Below are 20,085 nucleotides of genomic sequence, written 5' to 3'. Positions count from 1 at the left end.
TGAGCCCCTCCCCCTCCTGGCCTTAGGTGTTCGGGGATTTATAGATGTTGGTTCTACAACATCTGCCTTTCTCTCTTTTTTGTTTTTCCCCTTTGGTTTTCCAAGGAAGGGTCTCACTCCAGCCCTCTGTGGTCCCAGGCTGGCCTCGAGCTCACAGCGATCCCGTGTGCTGGAATTAAAGGTGTGTGTCACCACACTCATCAGTATCTAGCTTTTAAAAAAATGTGTTTTATATCGGCGCCGAGGATCTGAACTCAGTTCCTCACACTTGCTTGGCGAGCACTTTATCCATGGAGCTGTCTCCCCAGCCTTTTAACCGGAAGTGCAACCTGTCAGCCAAAGATGGAAGAACTTTTTTCTTTTCTTTTCTTTTCTTTTCTTTTCTTTTCTTTTCTTTTCTTTTCTTTTCTCTTCTCTTCTCTTCTCTTCTCTCCTCTCCTCTCCTCTCCTCTCCTCTCCTCTCCTCTCCTCTCCTCTCCTCTCCTCTCCTCTCCTCTCCTCTTCTCTTCCCTTCTTTTCTTTTCAGTTTTGCAATACCTCTTTGCCTTTCTTTTCTTTTCCCCGAAGTAGGGTTTCACTCTAGCTCAGGCTGACCTGCAATTCACTCTGTAGTCTCACGGTGGCCTCGAACTCATGGCGATCCTCCTACCTCTGCCTCTTAGTGCTGGGATTAAAGGCGCGCACCACCACCGGCTCCTAATTGCCTTTTGGGCCTCCCTTGTTTCTTTTTTTCTCTTCTCCAAACCCAGAGGAGCAGGAAACTTGGTTTTAACAAAGAGTTTCACACCTTTCCCATGCATTTACAGATGTACATGTAGGCTCCTTTGAAGGGGCAGTTCTCAGCCTGGTGTGGGTTTGCACCCCTCACCCGGGAGAGCTTTGGTTCTGCCTGAAGATAAGTTTGAGTGGCCGAAAGGAAGGAAGGGGCTGAGGTGCTGCTCAAAACAATTCCTACTGGGCTGGAGAGATGGCTTAGCGGTTAAGCGCTTGCCTGTGAAGCCTAAGGACCCCGGTTCGAGGCTCGGTTCCCCAGGGCCCACGTTAGCCAGATGCACAAGGGGGCGCACGCGTCTGGAGTTCGTTTACAGAGGCTGGAACCATTCTCTCTCTCTCCCTCTATCTGTCTTTCTCTCTGTGTCTGTCACTCTCAAATAAATAAAAATAAATAAATAAAAATTTAAAAAAAAAAAAAAAACAATTCCTACCACCCACCCATTAGCTTCTCCCCTCCCCACTACAGAGCTAGAGAAGACTGCTTCACAGAGGGGCGCTCATGAACTTGAAATAGGGTGAAACTAACACAAAAGGTGAGCTGTGTGCCGCAGGCATTGTAGGCCCAGATGGGCGAGCCCCAGGCTGATCCAACTGGGCTCTCAGGTACCCAGATCCAGGTATCAGGTGACTGGGCCTGCGCAGAGAGCCAGGCCATAACAAACAAAGGGCCACACGGAAGCATGCTGAAGGAGCCACCCTCTCCAGGAAGCTCAGCTTGACTGTCTCACTGCAGGGTCCCGAGCTGGCCACGGGGAAGGTCAGGGTTAAGGTCCAGTTGAGTCTGTTGACCTTTAACCCTTCGGCAGGTGGCCACTCACCTGGAGCGCGTCGTTGATGTTTCCATTGTAATCCACCATCTCGCCCTTGCCCGGTTCACCTTTGGAGCCCTGGAAAACAGAGGCGCTCAGACTAGAGCCTCAGTGGACAGAAGCCTTGGTCTGGGGGTTACGCGGGCAAGCCCTTTCGGGACCCCTTTCCTTTCACGTCAAAAACTGGACCTCTGTCTGCGTTCATGCCATTCATCATTGGAAGGCAATGGACTCAACTCAGTCCCACAAAACTGGTGCAGCAGGGACCATGCGGCCGTCCCTCCTGGGACCAGTGGGCTCTGCCTTTCCCTCCCTCTCAAGACCCAAGGGGTCAGGTCTCTTGGCGTGGGGACTCCAGCTGATAGGCACGTACCTTGGGACCGGCCGGTCCCTGCTCTCCAGCTGCTCCGGGCTGCCCCTGTGGCATTAAAAAAAAAAAAAAATGAGTAGAATGGTTGATAAAACTGGATGCAAGAAAACCCGGATGTCCCTGGATGGGGACACATATGATGGGCCATAGAGAGGCCAAAACAGGATACAAACCTTCTTGTCCGTTACGGTACAGGCCTTTCCAGAAACATCCCCAGTATCTGCCCACATTCCTTTCAACCTCTGGGTTCCACAGAGGCCTACCTTTTTGGCAAGTAACTATATTCCTTCTGCTTTTATTAGTTGTTGGCGTTTGACCCTCGGGCCTCTCTCCCTGGTCCCCAAAAGCCAGCCACCTCCTTGGTGACAGGCACCTGGCCCTTTGCTTCTCCTGGTCTCCGGTCTACATATCAGCGGTTCTGTTCCTTGTGGCTCACTTGCCTGGTGATCAGTGAGGGCCCCAGTGAGCCCCTGGGGAGGACGCTGTCCGCATCTTTAAGGCTCACTCTCCCTGTGACAGACCCGAAGTGCAGGGTGAAACACAGGGCCCAGGGGTGTTGGGAGGGCCCAGAAGGAAAGGTGACAACCTCCTCTAGTGAGATGGAGGCTTGGGTTGGGGCAGGACCAAGGGGCAAGACATAAATGGAATAGCAATGTCAAGAGTGAAAACCAATGCATGCATGCATATATATATATATATATATATATATATATATATATATATTTTTTTTTTCAGGCTGGAGAGATGATGGCTTAGAGGTTAAGGCACTTGCCATTGAAGCCTAAGGACCCAGGTTCAATTCCCCAGGACCCATGTAGCACAAGGTGGTGCATTCATCTGGAGTTTATTTGCAATCTAGAAACCCTAGTGCACCCATTTTCTTTCTCTCTCTGTATATACATGCCTCTTTCTCTCTCTCAAATAAATAAATTAAAAATTATATATATAGAGAGAAGCCCAAGTCAGTTGGTGAAGATTGAAGCCAGAGGTTATAGCTGCCCCGTTTGAGGTTAGCCCCAGAGTCCAGTCTGGGGACGGGTAGCATCTCTGAGCTGGGATACCAACTTCCAACGTTTCCCCATCCTGAAGCTCCCGGATGTGGGGGACTCTACCTTTTCTCCTGGCTGTCCTGGGGGCCCGGCCTGGCCACTGCCACCAGCTTCTCCCTGGGAAGAAGAAAGATGGGGTTAGGGCACACAGGCCAGCTGCTGGAGGGGCAGGAATGGTTCTGCTGGTCACATGCTGGGCATACACCATGCATCTCTCCTTGCTGGCTTCTACTGACTTGCACCACTGCACCAGCAGATACCTGCCTCTGGGCCTGGCTAGGGTCCCCCACCCCCTCCTGAAAGCTTTCCCACTTCCCTCTTTTCCTGTTTTGAGTTCTGGGGAGTCCGTTACTGTCGCCCGCCCTGCCTGGCCCTCCTGAGTCATTGCCTCACACGCAGGCCCCGTCGTGTGGCAGTCCCTGCTGCCCTGCGCATTGCCCTGAGCCTGGCTGGGAGGATGCTGTCCGCATCAGATCACACCCGGGCAGCAGAGGAGTGTGCCAGGGCCTTGGGCATCGGGGAAGACGCGCGGAAGGGTGGGGTGTCCAGGACACGGAGTTGCCGAGAATCAGTAGGACACAAAAGCCACAGGCGAACATGGCCCTTCACATGAATCCCAGGAAAGACTCACCTTGGGCCCCGGGGGTCCAGGGAGCCCTGGGGGGCCGGGCTCCCCCCTGCCTCCTCCGATGGAGTTCCCAGCATCGCCTTTTTCTCCCTGGGGAATGAACGAACAGTCACCTAGCTGGAGGAGGCGGTTGTGGGACAACGCAGCAGGCAGAAGGATGCGGAAGGGACACTAAAGCCTGGCATCGGCGACAGGCTTCGAGCTGAGACAACGAGCTTGAAACACGTGGGCTTGAGCTTTTCAAAGTGCGTTCCGCGGGACGCTGCTGGGGCGGCGACCGGAAGGCTGAAGTGCTGGGCCGCTGAGTGACAGGCTGCTCCGAGCCTCCGGCAGCTGTGACGCGCCTGGGGGCCCATGGGAGGTGGCCCTCTTGCAGGAGCCTTCCGGCCTTTTGAAAATAACTTAACCTTGGGTTTGTGTGTGTGTGTGTGCAATTGTACGTATGCAAGATTCAACTTGTGTGGGCATGTGGGGGACGAGGGACAGCTCTGGTGTCATTCCTCAGCTACTGTCCATGTTTTATTAAAAAAAAAAAATCACAAAATAGGCTCTCTCTCACCAAGTAGGCTAGACTGGCCAGCAAGCCCAGGGATCCACCTGTTTGCCCCTCTCTAGTGCTGGGATTGCAAACAAACGCCGCCATGTCGAGCTTCTATTTATTTATTTATTTATTTTGGGTTTTTTGAGGTAGTGTCTTGGGCCAGTCTAGGCTGACCTAATATTCACTATGTAGCTCAAGCTGACCTAGAACTCACAATGATCCTCCTACCTCAGCCTCCCGAGTGCTGGGATTAAAGACGCGTTGCCACCATGCCTGGCTTTTTTTTCAGCATATTTTTATTTTTGCCTTAAATTATATGTATATAAATCATATATATAAATATAATATTTATATAAAGATAAAATATAAATATATATAACATATATAAAATATATTATATATCTATATATAATATAATATATAATATAAAAATATATAAATTATATATATATTTGAGAGAGAAAGAAGCAGAGAGAGAGAGAATAGGTATGTCAGGACCTCTAACCTCTACAAACTCCAGACACATGCACCACCTTTTACATCTGGCTTATGTGGGTCCTGGGGAATCAAACCTGCGTCCTTTGGCTTTGTAGGCAAGTGCCTTAACCACTAAGCCATCTCTCCTAGTTATCCCTCCACTCCACTCCTTTCAAATGAACTAACTCTCAGAGCCTGTGGCCATGCATCAAGAAATGCAGCCCGGAGGCTGGAGAGCTGGCTCACACTCAGGTGTGTTTTCCTGCACACACGTGAAGATTTGAGGGGCCCTGAAAGTGCCCAAGTTCAAACCTCTAGCTCCCACAGGACACAGCAGTAGCTGTAACCCCAGTCCCGCAGGGGCTGCGGAGGAGCCCTCCCCACAAGCGCCTGCTCTGGAGTCAGCCAAAGGAGACTCTGGCTCAAAGCAAGAGCAGGCGGCACAGCAACGCAGTGCCACACGGGGAGAACCCCCTCCAGCACTGCAGGCCAGTGACCCCGCTACCATAGGAGAGCGTGTGGGGTGCCGCAGAGACATGCACACACCACACCCCAAAGCCAAAACAAAATCGCCAGGTGTGGCGGCAGCACTCAGGAGGCAGAGGTAGGAGGGTTGTGAGTTCGAGGCTGGGGTGGGGCTGTCTTGCGTCGCCCTCCCATCTCCGCCCCTAGCCCGGGATGCCACCGTGGATGCGGGGAATGCGCAGGGCCGGACCCCTGAAGCTTGCAGACAGCCCATCACTGAGAGCTGGTCCTTACCTACCTTCTGTCCCAGGAGGCCGGAGAGCCCAGGGGCGCCCACAGCTCCCTTCTCGCCCTGTGGAGAGATGCAGACACGGCAAGTTAGGAACTTCTTTTCTATGATGTCCAGGACGGGGCTGGTCCCACTCACTCCATCTTGTTTTCCTCGTCCCTGTCTATCTAACCCCTCTTGGGACTCCACTCCTCCACAACCCTCACCCTGAGTCCCTTCATGCTGGTTGGCACCCCTGTTCTGTGCCCATGGGAAGCCTGGACGTCATCCCTCAGCAGCTAAGGCCAGTAGCATTCATAGCCTTCAGAAGGCTCCCCTGAAGAGAGGTGAGCAGGTGGGCACTGGGGAATCGAACCTGGGTCCTTAGGCTTCGCAGACAAGTGCCTTAACCACTAAGCCATCTCTTCAGCCCTACACCTGGTATTTTGTGTAGGGGCATGGGGTCTTAACTCAGCTCGTCACGCTTGCGTGGCAAGCACTTTTACCCATACAGCCTTCGCTCCTGTCCCCTGTGTGGTATTTTGAAACCAGTATTTTTCAAGCTTATTTGACTATGGAAAATTCTTTCATGCTCTGTCTGTCATTGTTCTATATAGGAAAGGGACCTCTGTGAATGCGAGGCGCCATAGACACTCCCACGAGGTAGCTGGGGTGCACAGTCCGGAGGAGGAAGGCGACCTTCTGCTCAGCCAGACCCTGGGGCGGCCTCAGCAGGCCCAGGAATCAAGCAGCAGCCCTCCACCCCCGCCTCACAGCGCACTGGTGCTCCGCACGGTCCGCCTGCATGCGTACCTTGGCTCCTGGGCTCCCGGGCTCACCCTGTGAGGAGAGAGAAGACTGAGGTCAGGACGTGGGAGGGGGACAGCGATGGGGACTGGCCAGCCCTGCTTGCCCTGGTCGGCAGAGATGCCAAGGCAGAAGCCTTCCAGGAGGACCCCGTTCTTCCCTTGGGATGGGTGGACAGATGGGAGCCTCTGTGAGCGTCCCAGGAGGAGGGAGGGGACGGGGTGGCTCTGGCAGTGTAACCCCCCCCCCCATGAGGAGGCCTGATGCCACACTGGGCTCTTGTTCTGTTGGCGTACCCCACACCTGCTGGGTTGATGGGCTCGGGAAAGGAGGCCGGCTCTCCTTTCAGAGGCTTTGGAAGCATGTGGCTCTGACACATGGACTTACATACCTTCATGCCAGCCACAACGATCCCAGGAGTCCCCTGGAAGAGAGGAAAAAAGGACCTGAAGGCCTTCTGCAAGACAGGGACAGGGTGGGGGGACGGTCTGGCTCCTCCCAGTGGGGCTGAGGGAGGGCCGCTCAATTTTACTGACTGGTGGCCTAACACCCCTGCTCAAAGGGGACAAGGAGAAAGTGGGGAGTTGAGCTGGGTACCCTGAGAGTACACCTGAGGACCAGGTGTGGGCAGGCTGGCCACTGTATCCCTGGGCTCTGCTGGGAGGCACAATGGAACCATGGATGGTTAGATGGAGTGGGGAGGGATTCCCGGGGCTTCGCTGCAAAGGCAATGGCAGTGGAATGAACAGGAGAAGGGAGAGCAGTTGGTCATGCAGCCAGAGGGGGCCAGGTTTACCAAGCATAGGCACTCCTATGTGTAAGCGGAGGTATTGTCATCCCTGGGTCTTTATTTATTTGAGAGAGAGAAAGACACAGGGAGAGAGAGACAGGCGCACCAGGGCCTCCAGCCACTGCAAACGAACTCCAGACGTGTGTGCCCTCTTGTGCATCTGGCTAACGTGTGTCCCGGGGAATCGAGGTCCTTTGGCTTTGCAGGCAGACGCCATAACCGCTAAGCCATCTCTCCAGCCCCCATCCCTTACTGTTTAGACCTCTGCAATCACAGTCTGGGATTACTGGGCCTGAACCTCACTTACTTTTCTTCTTTGGTCTTTTTGAGACAGGGTGTCAGGTAGCTTAGGATGGCCCCTTGAACTAGGTATGTAGCTGAGGATAACCCTGAACATTTGATCTTCTTGCCTCTACCTCCCCAAGTGCGGGCATTACAGGTCTACACCACCACACCCAGTTTATGAATCTCAGTTTCATATTTCTCCAGGACTACCTACCTTGAGGTGAAAATGTTCAAAGTGCCACATAGAAAACTGGAGGAGGCTCAGTTTGGAGAGTGTGCCAGGCAAGCAGGAAGCACCCTCAGTTCATGCCACAGCGGCATGACAGCCCACCATGACCACAGAGGCAGACTCACAGGACCCCGGGGCAGGCTCATTAGCCAGGTCAGCCAAATTAACAAGGCATTTTTTTTTTTTTTTGAGAGCCTGGTGTGGCGGCGCACGCTTTTTTTTTTTTTTTTTGCTTTGTTGTTTTTTCCCCATTTTAAGAATTAAATTACATTTTTTATTGACACCTTCCATAATTATAGACAATAACCCATGGTAATTCCCTCCCTTCATCCACTTTCTCCTTTGCAACTCACATGAGAGCCCCTGTCCCAACGAACCCCACGAAGAATGGTCAAGGATGACACTCGAAGTCAACCTCTGGTCTCCACATGCACAAGCATGCATATACACGTGCCCACACGCATGTGAACAGGCATGCACACATGCGTGCGTGCACACACACACGCACACATGCACAAGCCCCAAGTGGAGGTCATTTTGGGAGGCATCCCCTGTGCCGCTTTTGGGTCTCAGAACTATAGCTGAGAAGACTTTTTATGACCCAGGTACCCTAGCAGAAGGCTTGGCCACAGGACAGCTCTGGGCCAAGGCGGCTCGCAGGCCACACAGGCGCGTCAAGCTGCCCCCGACCCCTCTGGAAGGCAAGCAAGCATGGGAAGGGGGAGGGTCATGTGGTGAGGAGAGGACACCCGTGCCCCCAGCAGGATGTGAGAAGGAGCAAGCCCAAGAAGGAACTGGGACTCCAGGAATTTGGAAGAGAGGAATGGGAAGGGTCTTGGGGGCTGCAGTGGCATCGCGGGGGGCAAGTACCTTGGCTCCATGCTTCCCCGGCATCCCTGGCATCCCCCGCTCTCCCTGGAGGAGGAAACAGACAGTGATGAGAGAAGAACTGGACTCGGGGCCATGGCCTGCAAAGACATCACCATGAAGAGCTTGGAGGAACCTGGCACCCGTGAGCTTTGGCAGTGGCTGCAGCCATGGGGGCCAGTGTCCTCAGCTCTGGGACATGACCTGATGGGGGGACCCAAGCCACTGTCTAGAGCAAGAAGGGAGAGGGAGAGGCCACTCGGGGAAATTGGAGTCAGCGAGGAGGTGACATGCTCACTCAGTGGCAGGGCTGGGTCTGGGCTCGGTGCTGTGGGGTGGAGCTGTGGCCAGAGGATTCCTCATGGCCAGTTACAAATCCTGCCTCTCTTTGTCTTTAACATCCTCATCTCCCTGTGAACGTACGTGCTACAGATGGGATGGGACCAGCAATGAGGTCACATCCTAAGAAGGTAGAGCGTGGCCAGAGAGAGTCAGGAGGGCTGGAGAGATGTCTTAACTCCTAAGGCGCTTGCCTGCGACGCCTAAGGACCCATGTTCGACTCTCCAGATCCCACGTACACCAGACGCAGCACAAAGGTGAGGCAAGTGCAAGGCCGCACATGCCCACTAGGTGGCGCAGCATCTGGAGTTGGACTGCAGTGGCTCGGGTTGTGACGCACCAATTCTCCCTCTCTCTTTAAAATAAGTAATAAATAAGTAAAGTTAAAGAGAGTCAGGGGTGCGTGAGTCATGGCTAACCTGCCTCCTGAGGAGAGGAAAGAGGCTACGACAGCCTCATTAGCTGAACCCTACTTACAGTCCCAACACAGAGCCACGCTGGACCCTGCCACTTCCTCTACCTGAAGGTGTGCCCCAGTCAGCGCACCCTGTGCCCACTTTACTTCCCACAGGCTGACGGGCAGAGGTGCATCGGGGCCTCATCTCTTCAGCTGTCTAGCCTCCCTCCCCACAGGCTTACAGGAAGTCTGGGTCTTTCTCCCTGCCAAGGCTGGAGCAACTCCACCCTCCACTTGCTTCATAAGTTCTTCCCTGTTGGAGCCCCTTCCCCCTCTCGGCTGCTCAGCGCGTGGGCTGGGTAACGAGGCTTCCCACGATGCAGCCTCCTCTCCCGGTCACTGGCTGTGGAGAGAGAGGGTCAGGCTCCTGGCCGCGTTCAGAACCTCACCCCCTACCCCCAACATCCTGGGGTGTGTCAATTATTATCTATGTCCCCGCACATACCACCTACTTCCACGGCCTCTAGCCCCTCTGTTCAGACCTTGCATAGCCATGCTGTTAGATCCTTTGCCATCACCATGACTTACTATTAGTATTGGTTTCTCAACATAGCAGGGACCACTTTTTTTTTCTTTTACTTTTCCTTCAGTCCTGGGAATTGAACCCAGGGCCTCACACATGTCAGGCATGTGCTCTACCATTGAGCACACAGCCCCAGGCCCCTTCAGCCACACCGTGATCCTCCTGTCTCAGCTTCTTGAGAAGTGGGCATCCCAAGGCGTGGGCCCCCAGGCCCACTTTGTGCTTACAATCTTCACATACAGTCCACATTCGGTGTGACGGACACTGAGTCACTTTTACCTTCCTAGAGCTAGACTCTTGAACTCTGCAGAACTCCCAGATGTTTACCTCCAAACAGTAAGCCCTCTTCCACCCCGGCCTGCCCACGAGCAGCCCCTGAGCCACCCTGGAGTGGCAGAGCTTGGTTCAAGAAGTGACCACAGCGGAGAAGTGGGTGCCTGGCTCTGCCTCCGCTATTCAGCTCCCTCTGGTAGGAACAAGAGAGAGAGGCACGGCCATTGAATGCATCCGGTGCCAGAGTTCCCAGCTCCCCATCCTGGCGTGGCCGGATTCCCACATATCCCCTCTGCAGGGCAGGCGGTGTCCTCGCTGCCTCTCAGGTAGAAGACAGTGGCTCTCAGTGGCCAGGGACTACTGTGAAAGATGTGAGGAGTAGGATTCTGAACATGAGTCTGGTTCTCGTTGAAACCCAGGCACCCAACATCAGGCATGTTGATGTTCTAGCCACCCCCATCAGACAGGCTCTGCAGCTGGAGCAGGAAGCCTTTCCCCTGGGATCTCAGGTCCATGGCCCATAGCAGCGAAGGGTCCTTGTGTGGCTGCTGCTCTCTGCACAGAGCAGCAGAGAAAAGTGTCAGGAACCGGCCACTAGTGCACACAAGCTTTGTGGCCAGCAGAGGGCGCCGCAGGATCTAGTGTGAACTGTGCCGTCCTGGCCACAATGATCTCCAAGAACCCCCCTCTCTGTCCCGATCATTGGCTGAAGGTCTCCTGGTGACATTTGCCTTTGAGGGATGGGCGACCAAGTCCCCTGCTAGCATCCCAATGGACTCTACCAGACAGGCTCAGCCTAGAGGTCCCCAGACAGTCCCCATGTGTGTGGGGAGAGGAGGGAAGGCTGTGGAGATGTTGGCTTGGGAGTCCCGACTGCTCAGGATTCCTCTTCTCCTTCCTCTGCCTTTTCCTCCGCTTTCCCTGTGTCCCCTTCCCACCGTCCACGTGTGAAGTGCGGCTGGGTGCCTGGCGTGCCTGACCCTCAGGAGGGATAGAGAAAGTTGCTGAAGGGATGCCTGGCCTGTAACCCCAGAGAAGAAGCTCTGTTGGGGAGAGTCTTAGGTAAAAATACAGGTCTAGAAGGGGTCTCAGCGGGGCTCTGCTATCCCCTCTGAGAACCCCAAAGGGGCAGAGAGGGGCTTCCATGGTGGAGGAAGTCCCCACAGCTGTAAGGTGCTGGGGGCTTGATGCTCTTCTCAAGACATGCATTTATGAGCTCATAGCTGCTTTGGGTATGTGCGCGAGACCTGCATAAGACTAGGCTCATCGGGCTGGAGAGACGGCTCAGCCGTTAAGGCGCTTGCCTGGAAAGCCAAAGGACCCAGGTTCGATTCCCCAGGATCCATTTAAGCCAGATGCACAAGTTGGCGCGTGTGTCTGGAGTTCGTTCACAGCGGCCGGAGGCCCTGGCACGCACATTCTCATTCTCTCTATCCGCCTCTTTATCTCTCTCAAAAAAAAAAAAAAATTAAAAATATTTTTAAAGAAGGTTCCATCTTGATGGTGGAGGGGCACACGGAGTCCCCATCCCTCCCTGAGGAGGTGTTGGTAGTTAGTAGGTGCTGGGGGGGGGGATCATGATTTCCAGTGGTATAGCAACTGGTAAGTTACGTATGCTCATAATAATCCCTCCCGCACACTCACGCTCATGCAAGCAACCCCAGTTTAACTCAGTGGGACACACACACACACACACACACCACCAAAGTAGAAGTGTGACCAAATAGAAAGAAGAAAGGGTTCTGCAGGAAGGGAGGGGACGAGAGAAGGTAATGGGGTGCATAGGATCAAGTAATACATGCATGCATAAAATTGTCAAAAAAAGAGATGGCAATGACAAGAAAGAGAGAAACTGTGTGGAGCAAGCAAGGCCCTGGGAATGAGGGTTCTGAGCTACGTGGGGTTCACTTCTGCTTGAGGGTGTCAAGACACACTGATGGACTCAAGGGCCATCCCCCCTTCTGGCCCCCTGCCCAGCAGGACTTCTGGGGAGCAGTCCTCTGTGGGAGGGTAGCTGACCTTCGCCCCTTCCCTCCCCTCTAGGTCAATCTTGGTCTCGGGGGGCCCCAGGGTTCCCTCGGCTGGGAGGGAAGCAAGAGTGCCTTTCTGACCTCGCTGCCAGGATCCCTCCGTTCTCATTAGCTTCACCGCTTGGCTCTGGCCTGGGGCTCACCCTGCCTGACCTCTGGGTGGGGTGGAGGTCCTGGGCTTTTCTTAGGTCAGGGAGCATTGCTTCCTGGATGGAGGATGAGGGGAGGGGGCTAGAGGTACCTTTCAGGGCCCAAGGCACTGTTGTGGGAAGGGGTGTGTGTGTAGGGGGGTGCAGGCCTGGCCATGGCTTGGGGGGGTGGGATAGCAGCTCTCGTAGGTTCCTGTGGTGTGGCTTGGTGAGATGGAGGTCTTCCCTTTCATGTTGCCTTCTTGAGTTTTCCTGGTGGAAAGTTGCAGGTTCGAAGCTCCGCTTGGCGGGAGCTTGACACAGCGCTGTGTTGGTCTCTGTGGCCTGGCTTCGTAGTCGGCCTGGGTCTGTGGCTCTGGTTTCTGTCTACCTCTGCCTTCCTAGCCGTGGGAACCCAAAGGCTCCCCAGGGACTCTCAGAGACCCATCTGGACCACTCTGCAACTGGGCAAGTGGGCGCTCTAAGAGTTCCCAACGGTCTCGGCCCCTCTGCTTGGTATGAGACATATAGCCCCGCCGGGCAGCTGGCTCTTTAACCTGGTGCCAAGACCCAGTGCACTGCTTGGTCAAGAGGCTGGAGGAGCTTGGGCTGGCAAAGGGTGACCCCGAATGACCTAGAAGCCCTGTCTTAGCCTTTGGGGCTCCCTGGGCGTCCCCTCCCCTCTCCCACATTAACAAGTCTTCTATGGGTCAGCTTCTGGGCGGGAGTGACATCCTGATGGGTGATTTACTGTTTGTTAAACAGGCCTGGCAGGGACTTGGCAAGTAGACTGTCTGTCTGGAGGGGAACTGTGGGGTGGGGAGGGCCTTCAAGGTCAGTCTCCCAGCCAAGCGGAGGTCAAGCGGGCTGAGGAGATGAATGGATGCCCCTAGCTTGAGGCCAGTGCCCCGCAGCCTGGGGTCAGTGACACGGTGTCTTTGTTCTCTGCGGAGCGGGCCAGGAGGAAGGCCTGATGGAGGAGGCCAGCGGGCAGCTGGGGGTGGGTGGTGGGACTACATCACGCATGGCTCTGCTGTGAGCTGGAGAAGCTGGAGCAATGCGGGGGACAGGCAAGACTGTGCAGGCTGCCCTTCCGGGAAGAAGGTGACCCAGTTCCTGCTTCCCTGCACAGCCTTGTCTCCAGCTCAGTGAATAGCGGACCGGCGGAAATCCCACGTCCTCCGGTAATTAGGGCCGGCAGGAAGTGATTCAGGGAATTACCGGGGTCGGGTGCCCCATTGAAGGCCGGGGCTTTGGAAGGGCGGCTGGCTTGTAATCACAATTGGAGATCAGTTGATTTTGTTGTCAGCTCCAAAAGGAGAAGTCAGCTCTAATTAATCTTTGGTTTCTGGAGAGCAGAGGAACCGAGCACCAGAGGACACAGGGTGGGGGCTGGCTGCGGTCCTGTCGGGGGGGGGCCCCCCTTGAGGCCTCAGATCTGAGACCCATGTCTCGGGTTTTCTGATCCGCTTTCATTTCTAGGAACTGGATGTTCCCACTGGGATTTCCTGACTCTGACAGAAAAATGCTGTCCCCACGTCAGCACGCTCTCATCTGGATGGTGGCCTCTGCTTTGTGGAAATGTCACTGGGATCCTGGAGTCACTCAGACCCTCTGTGAGGCAGGGGAATGGCGGGGGATTTACAGGGTTTGAGGACAGTTACATGGGAAACCGTGCAGTAGCCCATCTGCCTGGGGGATCACTGGCAAAGGGTGGCAGGGGTGGGGGGGGCAGAATCATTTAGCCAGGCAAAGCATTCTCTCAGTTCCTCATCCAAACACGGCGCCCCTCTGCCCGAGGTAGGCCGTATATTGCCTGAGACGGCCCAGGAGACACTGGGTGAGGCCTGAATTCAGCCACTACCTTTTTCTCAAGATAGAACAGCTCAGCTTCCCTTCCCTTCCCTTCTAGAAACTTCCCAGAATGCACACAGCCCTTTGGGGACCCCCAAAACACAGGCAGAAAAGTCGTTCAGGGCAAAGCTTTGGGGTCAGATACATGATGTCACCATCTCCTAGCTGTGGGCAGATGGGGGGTGGGACAGGCTGTGAACCTCACTGTGGTCATCTGTAAACTTGGGGATACAACATCCTCAGGTTGTTGAGAAAGGCAACAAAATGATACACACACACACACACACACACACACACACACACACACACACACACACCTAGGGGGTGTGGCTCCCTGGGCAGAGTGCTTGCCTGGAAACCACGAATTCTTGGGCCCTATCCTGTAATCCTAGGACTCCGGAGGCTAGCCTGGGCCAGAGAAGACCCCGCCTCAGAACAAAATAAAAGAGTAAAATGAGTGGAATGGGTCCTCACAATACTTATTAACATTTCTCCAAGTTTGCCAGCTTTGCTATCCCCTCTGAGACCCCCAAAGGGGCAGAGAGGGGCTTCCATGGTGGAGGAAGTCCCCACAGCTGTAGGGTGCGGGGGGCTTGATGCTCTTCTCAACACATGCACTTATGCACTCATAGCTGCTTTGGGTATGTGCGCGAGACCTGCATAAGACTGGGCTCATTGGGCTGGAGAGATGGCTCAGCGGTCAAGGCGCTTGCCTGGAAAGCCAAAGGACCCAGGTTCGATTCCCCCAGTACCTACGTAAAGCTCGATGCACACGGCGGCACGTGCATCTGGAGTTCCTTTGCACTTCCCCTCTCAAATAAATAAATAATGAAACTTATAGCAGTGTTGGTTGACATGCTACAGAGCCATGCCCCCTGCCTGGGCCACTGCCCAGACTGGCAGCACCAGGGCTGCCTGGGGACCGTTCCCGCGCGCAGAGCTAAGCTCAGACACCCCGCCTCCTCCGACGTCCAGCCGGACGACCGGTAACCGGAAATCCACGTTCCATTATGCAGATCTCACCACCCAGATGGCACAGGGCCCATCAGAGCATCCCAGCAGGAGACAAGCACCAGCTCCAGTGCCCTTGGAGAGGAATTCCCATCAGGCTCTGTGGCCCACGCTGGGCATGGCAATCTCATCAAGTCTCTTGACAGAGTCAGCGTCATGCTGTCTTAAATCCACTTTGCGCCATGTGCCATCATTAAGGCAGATGGGCGCCATGAATTCAGACCCAGCACGTACCGTGCGGGCACACGAACCTTGCAGTGTCCAGGCTGGAGGACTGGGCCCAGGTGGACATGGGGGCAACAGAAGGTCCTGCCCATGCTGGGCTCTGATCTCAAGGAGCCAGTGGCGGAGTCAGTCTGGCTGACCTTTGGGGAGATGCCAGGCCTGGTGCAGTTGGCGGAGGAAATGTGGGGAGCTTAGCATCAGCATGCTTCGCGGGCTGCCAAGTTAAATTCCACCCTGTGCTGGGAAGAGAGGCTCCCCGCACGTGGGCCTCAAGTGGGCAAGTGAAGTGCTCCAGGAGTGTCCACCTGCTACCCCAAGGGCCCTCACTGTGACCGTGAGCGCCCGCGCGTGGCCCATCCCAGCTCAGCTCAGCGTCCCACCCCTCCTGGTGCAGTGGGACCAAGCACATCTTCCTGACATCTCTGCCCACCACGGGTTCATGTCCGTGCCTCCTCCCGACCACCTCAGCCCGGGCTCGGAGCAGAGAGAAGAAAGAGGGAAAGGGATGACTGACAGGCCAAAGGAGAGCCTCCTCATCCCGGAGGAACCACAGGGAGGGTGGGCTCAGACAGCGTGGGAGACCTAACTTCTAATTCCAATATTTATTTGTTTCTTTGTTTAGAGAACATGGACGTGCCAGGGCCTCTAGCCACTGCAAACTCCAGGTGCATGTGCCACCATATACATCTGGCTTATGTGGGTCCTGGGGAATCGAACCTGGGTTCTTACTTCTCAGGTAAGTGCCTTAACCACTGAGCTATCTCTCTAGTCTGAGACCTAACTTCTAATTCTAATTTTTATTTATTTATTTGTGTGTGTGTGTGTGTGTGTGTGTGAGAGAGAGAGAGAGAGAGGGAGGGAGAGAATGGACACACCAGGGCCTCTAGCCACTGAAAACGAACTCCAGATGTGTGAGTCACCTTGTACATCTGGCTTATGTGGGTACTGGGTAATCGAACCTGGGTCCTCAGGCTTCGCAGGTAAGCTCCTTAACCGCTACGCCCCTGACTTCTAAGTCTAACATGGGCTCTCGCCATCTGTGCAGTGCTGGATGAGGCATTGACCTCTCTGACCTTCTCATTTGTCAAGTGGGAAGGATGGCCTCTTGTCCCTGGCTACGGGAAGGATGGAAGGAGACAGGCCTGGCTGAACACTGAACACTGACTGAAATGAGATTTGGAAAATTTCCAAGGGACGCAAACATGTGCCTGGGCGCGGATGGTCGCTGGGTGGAGACAGCGCTGTGGCGGCGGGCTCGGGCAGCGGGACAGACACTGGCAGGTGGGCTGGAAAGCACTGGCGTGCCGGTGACATCACCCAGGTCCCCTCAGAGCGAGGGTGGCGCAGGCACGGAGGTGCTGAGGGCACCTGTGGGCTGGGTGGCTGAAAGGGGCGACAGGGGTGGCCACAGCCCTGCAGATGCCCTGGAGAGAGACTTCTGCGGAGAAGCACATCAGGGTGGCTGGGCAGAGAAAGAAAAGGGGCCCAGTGTGAAGCAGCTTCCTTTAAAAAAAAAATATTTATTTATTTATTTACTTGAGAGCAAGAGAGAGGCAAAATATGGGTGCACCAGGTCCTCTTGCCACTTCAGACAAACTCTAGATACATGCATCACCTGATGCATCTGGCTTTATGTAGGTACTGGGGAACTGAACCTGGGCTTTCAGGCTTTTCAAGCAAGTGCCTTTTACCACTGAGCCATCTCTCCAACCCCATAAAGTGGCACCTGAGCCAGAGGAGCGAGGCAGGATGCTTTGACTGCCCTGAATGCAGGATGAATGGGGCACCAGGAAGCCAAGGCTCACAGAACTCTGGCAGCTCTCGAGGGGACATGTGCAGTCAGTCTGTCCCCAGATGTTAAGACTTCCCTGAGTGGAAAGAGATGCTGACTAGTCTCTCAGAGTGTTTAGAAGTCTCTCTCTCTCTCTCTCTCTTTGCACACATGTGCCTTTTGCGATGCAGTGTGTATATGCATGGTGTACGCACATGTGTGTGCAGGTGCACGTGCCCTGTGTGCGCACGTGTGGTGGCCAGAGGAGAACACTGTGGGGGGGGGTCCTCTATTGTTCTTCTACTTTACTTCCTCAAGCCAGAGTCTCTCACTGAACCTGCGGCTACCTCATTTTGTTTTTGCTTTTTTCCATGTGATGGGCTGACCAGCCAGCCCCAGAGATTCTCCACTCTCCAATGCCTCAAGACAGGGGTCACAATCCTGCCTGGTCACACTGGGCTTCTTTAGAAGTGTCTCTCTCTTTTTAAAAAAATACTTATCTTCTATTTATTTGAGAGCGACAGACACACAGAGAGAGAAAGAGACAGAGAGACAGAGAGAGAGAATGGGCGCGCCAGGGCCTCCAGCCACTGCAAACGAACTCCAGACGCGTGCGCCCCCTTGTGCATCTGGCTAACGTGGGACCTGGGGAACCGAGCCTCGAACCGGGGTTCTTAGGCTTCACAGGCAAGTGCTTAACCGCTAAGCCATCTCCCCAGCCCTAGAAGTGTCTCTTAACCAAGTCTGCCACTGGGCGGGAGTTTCCTCGCCCCTCCCTCCCTCCCTGGTGCATGGCCTCAGCAAATGCCTCTCCTGGAGGTAGGACAGCTCTACCTAGAGGGTCACGTGGCGCTTGCTCACATTTAGCCACGGGAAAACAGTGTGGACCCCTTCTGGGTTAGATTATGCCATGCCTGAGCCAGCCTCCTCTCCTCCGAGTTAAGCCTCCAGGATCCTGGGCCCAGGAGCCGCCCCTCCCTCAGCAGGACCGATTTCCTCTGCACATTCAAGAGGCTGGCCCAGCTGAAAGTGTCTTGCCTTTGTCCCTTTGTAGGATTGCCATGCACACAAGCTTAGGCCCTCCAGCATCATGACAGCCACAGGACAACATGACCCCACCCCCCACCAACACTGAGCTCCTTTTCTGAGGAGCCAGACGTCTGGGTTTGCAGCAGAGGCAAATCCTTGTCACAATACAGTGCCAGCCAAGGGCGTCACCGGCGACCCCTGGGGACCCTCTGCCAGCGCCTCAGCCCCTTCACCTCTTGAAAGTGTAGCTCTGGTGCTAATGGGAAAACCGACCCTACAATGCACCAGGGGGCAGTAAATTTTGTGAGTCTGCAAGAGTGGATGCGCAAACCGCGGGGGCTATAATTTCCACTTCCTGACACAGTACAAACTTCTCAGTTTATGCAGAACTAATTAAAGACCTCTCGGGTCTCACCATTTTCCCCACTGAACACCCGTAAAATGACGCAGTGATGGCAGCCGCCAGATTCCGGCGTAGAAGGAGTCTCCCTTTCCAAAATTCCTTCTCCCTCCCGCGCCTTTCCTTCCCGCTGCATTTGCTCTGCTGGAAGGTTCTGGAGCTTTCCAGCCAAGGGCTGAAGGGTGTGGATGGGTTCTTTGGAGGACCCAGACCTGACTTGAATTTCTGCTCTGGCCCCTCCCATCCATGAAACTTGGGTGAACCCCAGTTTCCCTGTTAGGCCCTTGGGGTTATTGAGTGACAGCTACAGTTTCCTTGTCTGAAATATCATGTCCCTTCAAATTTACTGGTGAAGGACCACAGTAACAGATTTTACAAAACATGGACACACGGCTGGAGAAATGGCTCAGTGGTTAAGGTACTTGTCTGCAAAGCCTAACAACCTGGGTTCAATTCCCCAGGACTCACATAAAGCCAGATGCAAAAGTGGTGCATGCATCTGGAATGCATTTGCAGTGGCTGGAGGCCCTGGAGTGCCCATTCTCTCTCTCCTTGCAAATAACTATTAAAAACAAAACAGAACCTGGACACAAATGCTTTTCTACACTTCCAATCAAGAAGTGGGGACGAGGTCCACAATGCTGTATATGGCTTGGTCATGTGACCCACTTTGACCAATAGAACCTTAGATTTGAAATGAGCCGTCAGGCAACACAGGGAAGAAGTTTGGACAGCTGCTCCAGGCCTGCCCTGTTATGAGGAAACCTGTCTAGCTGTCTCCAGCAGCCAGCCAGCACAACCCACTGGACAAAAGGATGAGGCTGGTTTGGCATTCCCAGTTACCATTTGAGAATCTGGTGATTACATAAATCAAGGCAGAACAGCAAATCCTGCCCTCCTGCAGGCCACCCATCCACAGACTCATGAAAAAGAATTGTTTTAAGTTAGTATGTCTGGGGTAGTTTGTTACACAGCACTAGCTAGCTGATACATCCACCTGTCAGCCACATTGAGCTCTCGTCTGTTCTCCTCAGCACTTCCACTTGGAGTCTGGTGCTCCACCCCGTCTTCAAAGGGTGCTTTGCAGGGGAAGCATTTTAACAGTCTGCCACTCACGACACTATTTGTGTAGGAATGCTTTTGTCTGTCTCATCTGGGAGCTGCCAGAGAGCAGGGGCTCAGCATGGAGCTAGCCCTGACTTCATTTATCAGCCTCTCAGGAACCAGTGAGAACCAGGCTCCTCTCGGTCCAGACACAGACGCCAGGTCAGCAAGGGGGACCCTCCCCAGCCCGAGTGCAGGCTGAGCCACTGGAGTGCCCAGAGTCCTGTCTCTGCCTTCCCCGACTGGACACTCTAAGTTCTGCTTAGCTGTCCTCACAGGCAATGTCAGGCTCTCAGAACCGACCCAAGCGTGAATGCACACTTTGCTCCCCTTAGCCTTGGATGGTCGTGTGCAGTGCAGTGGTGAGGCCCCACCTGGGGTCCCCGAGGAAGTCATAGCATTCTCCCCTCCCCTTCCTGCTTACCTTGCGGCCATGGTAACCCTGGATCCCTGGGTCTCCCTGGGGAAGAAAGAGAAGGCCATTCAAGTGGGTTTCCCATGCCAGACTGGCTAGTGCTGTTTTCTACACAATGCCACCCCTCAGCCTCCCAAAAACCCTTGTGCCCGTTCAACGCTCCCTC

General features: G+C 54.5%; 1 protein-coding gene across 20 annotated transcripts in view; it reads right to left on the bottom strand.

Moving 5' to 3' along the window:
- The window catches only part of Col13a1 (collagen type XIII alpha 1 chain), a 157,118-nt gene that overhangs the window by 34,013 nt on the left and 103,020 nt on the right, over nt 1-20,085 (bottom strand). For all 20 annotated transcript variants that reach the window (XM_045137411.1, XM_045137394.1, XM_045137393.1 and 17 more), the window contains 9 exons: nt 19,929-19,964; nt 8,363-8,407; nt 6,580-6,612; nt 6,195-6,221; nt 5,412-5,465; nt 3,634-3,720; nt 3,066-3,119; nt 1,957-2,001; nt 1,593-1,661 (listed from right to left, as the gene is read on the bottom strand). In XM_045137411.1, the coding sequence (XP_044993346.1) occupies nt 1,593-1,661; nt 1,957-2,001; nt 3,066-3,119; nt 3,634-3,720; nt 5,412-5,465; nt 6,195-6,221; nt 6,580-6,612; nt 8,363-8,407; nt 19,929-19,964 (450 nt within the window). The remainder of the gene's footprint in view (nt 1-1,592; nt 1,662-1,956; nt 2,002-3,065; nt 3,120-3,633; nt 3,721-5,411; nt 5,466-6,194; nt 6,222-6,579; nt 6,613-8,362; nt 8,408-19,928; nt 19,965-20,085) is intronic.

Source organism: Jaculus jaculus, chromosome 18, assembly GCF_020740685.1.
Source record: "Jaculus jaculus isolate mJacJac1 chromosome 18, mJacJac1.mat.Y.cur, whole genome shotgun sequence".
NCBI classification, from domain to species: Eukaryota; Metazoa; Chordata; class Mammalia; order Rodentia; family Dipodidae; genus Jaculus; species Jaculus jaculus.
This window is presented reverse-complemented; position numbering and strand designations above follow the sequence as displayed.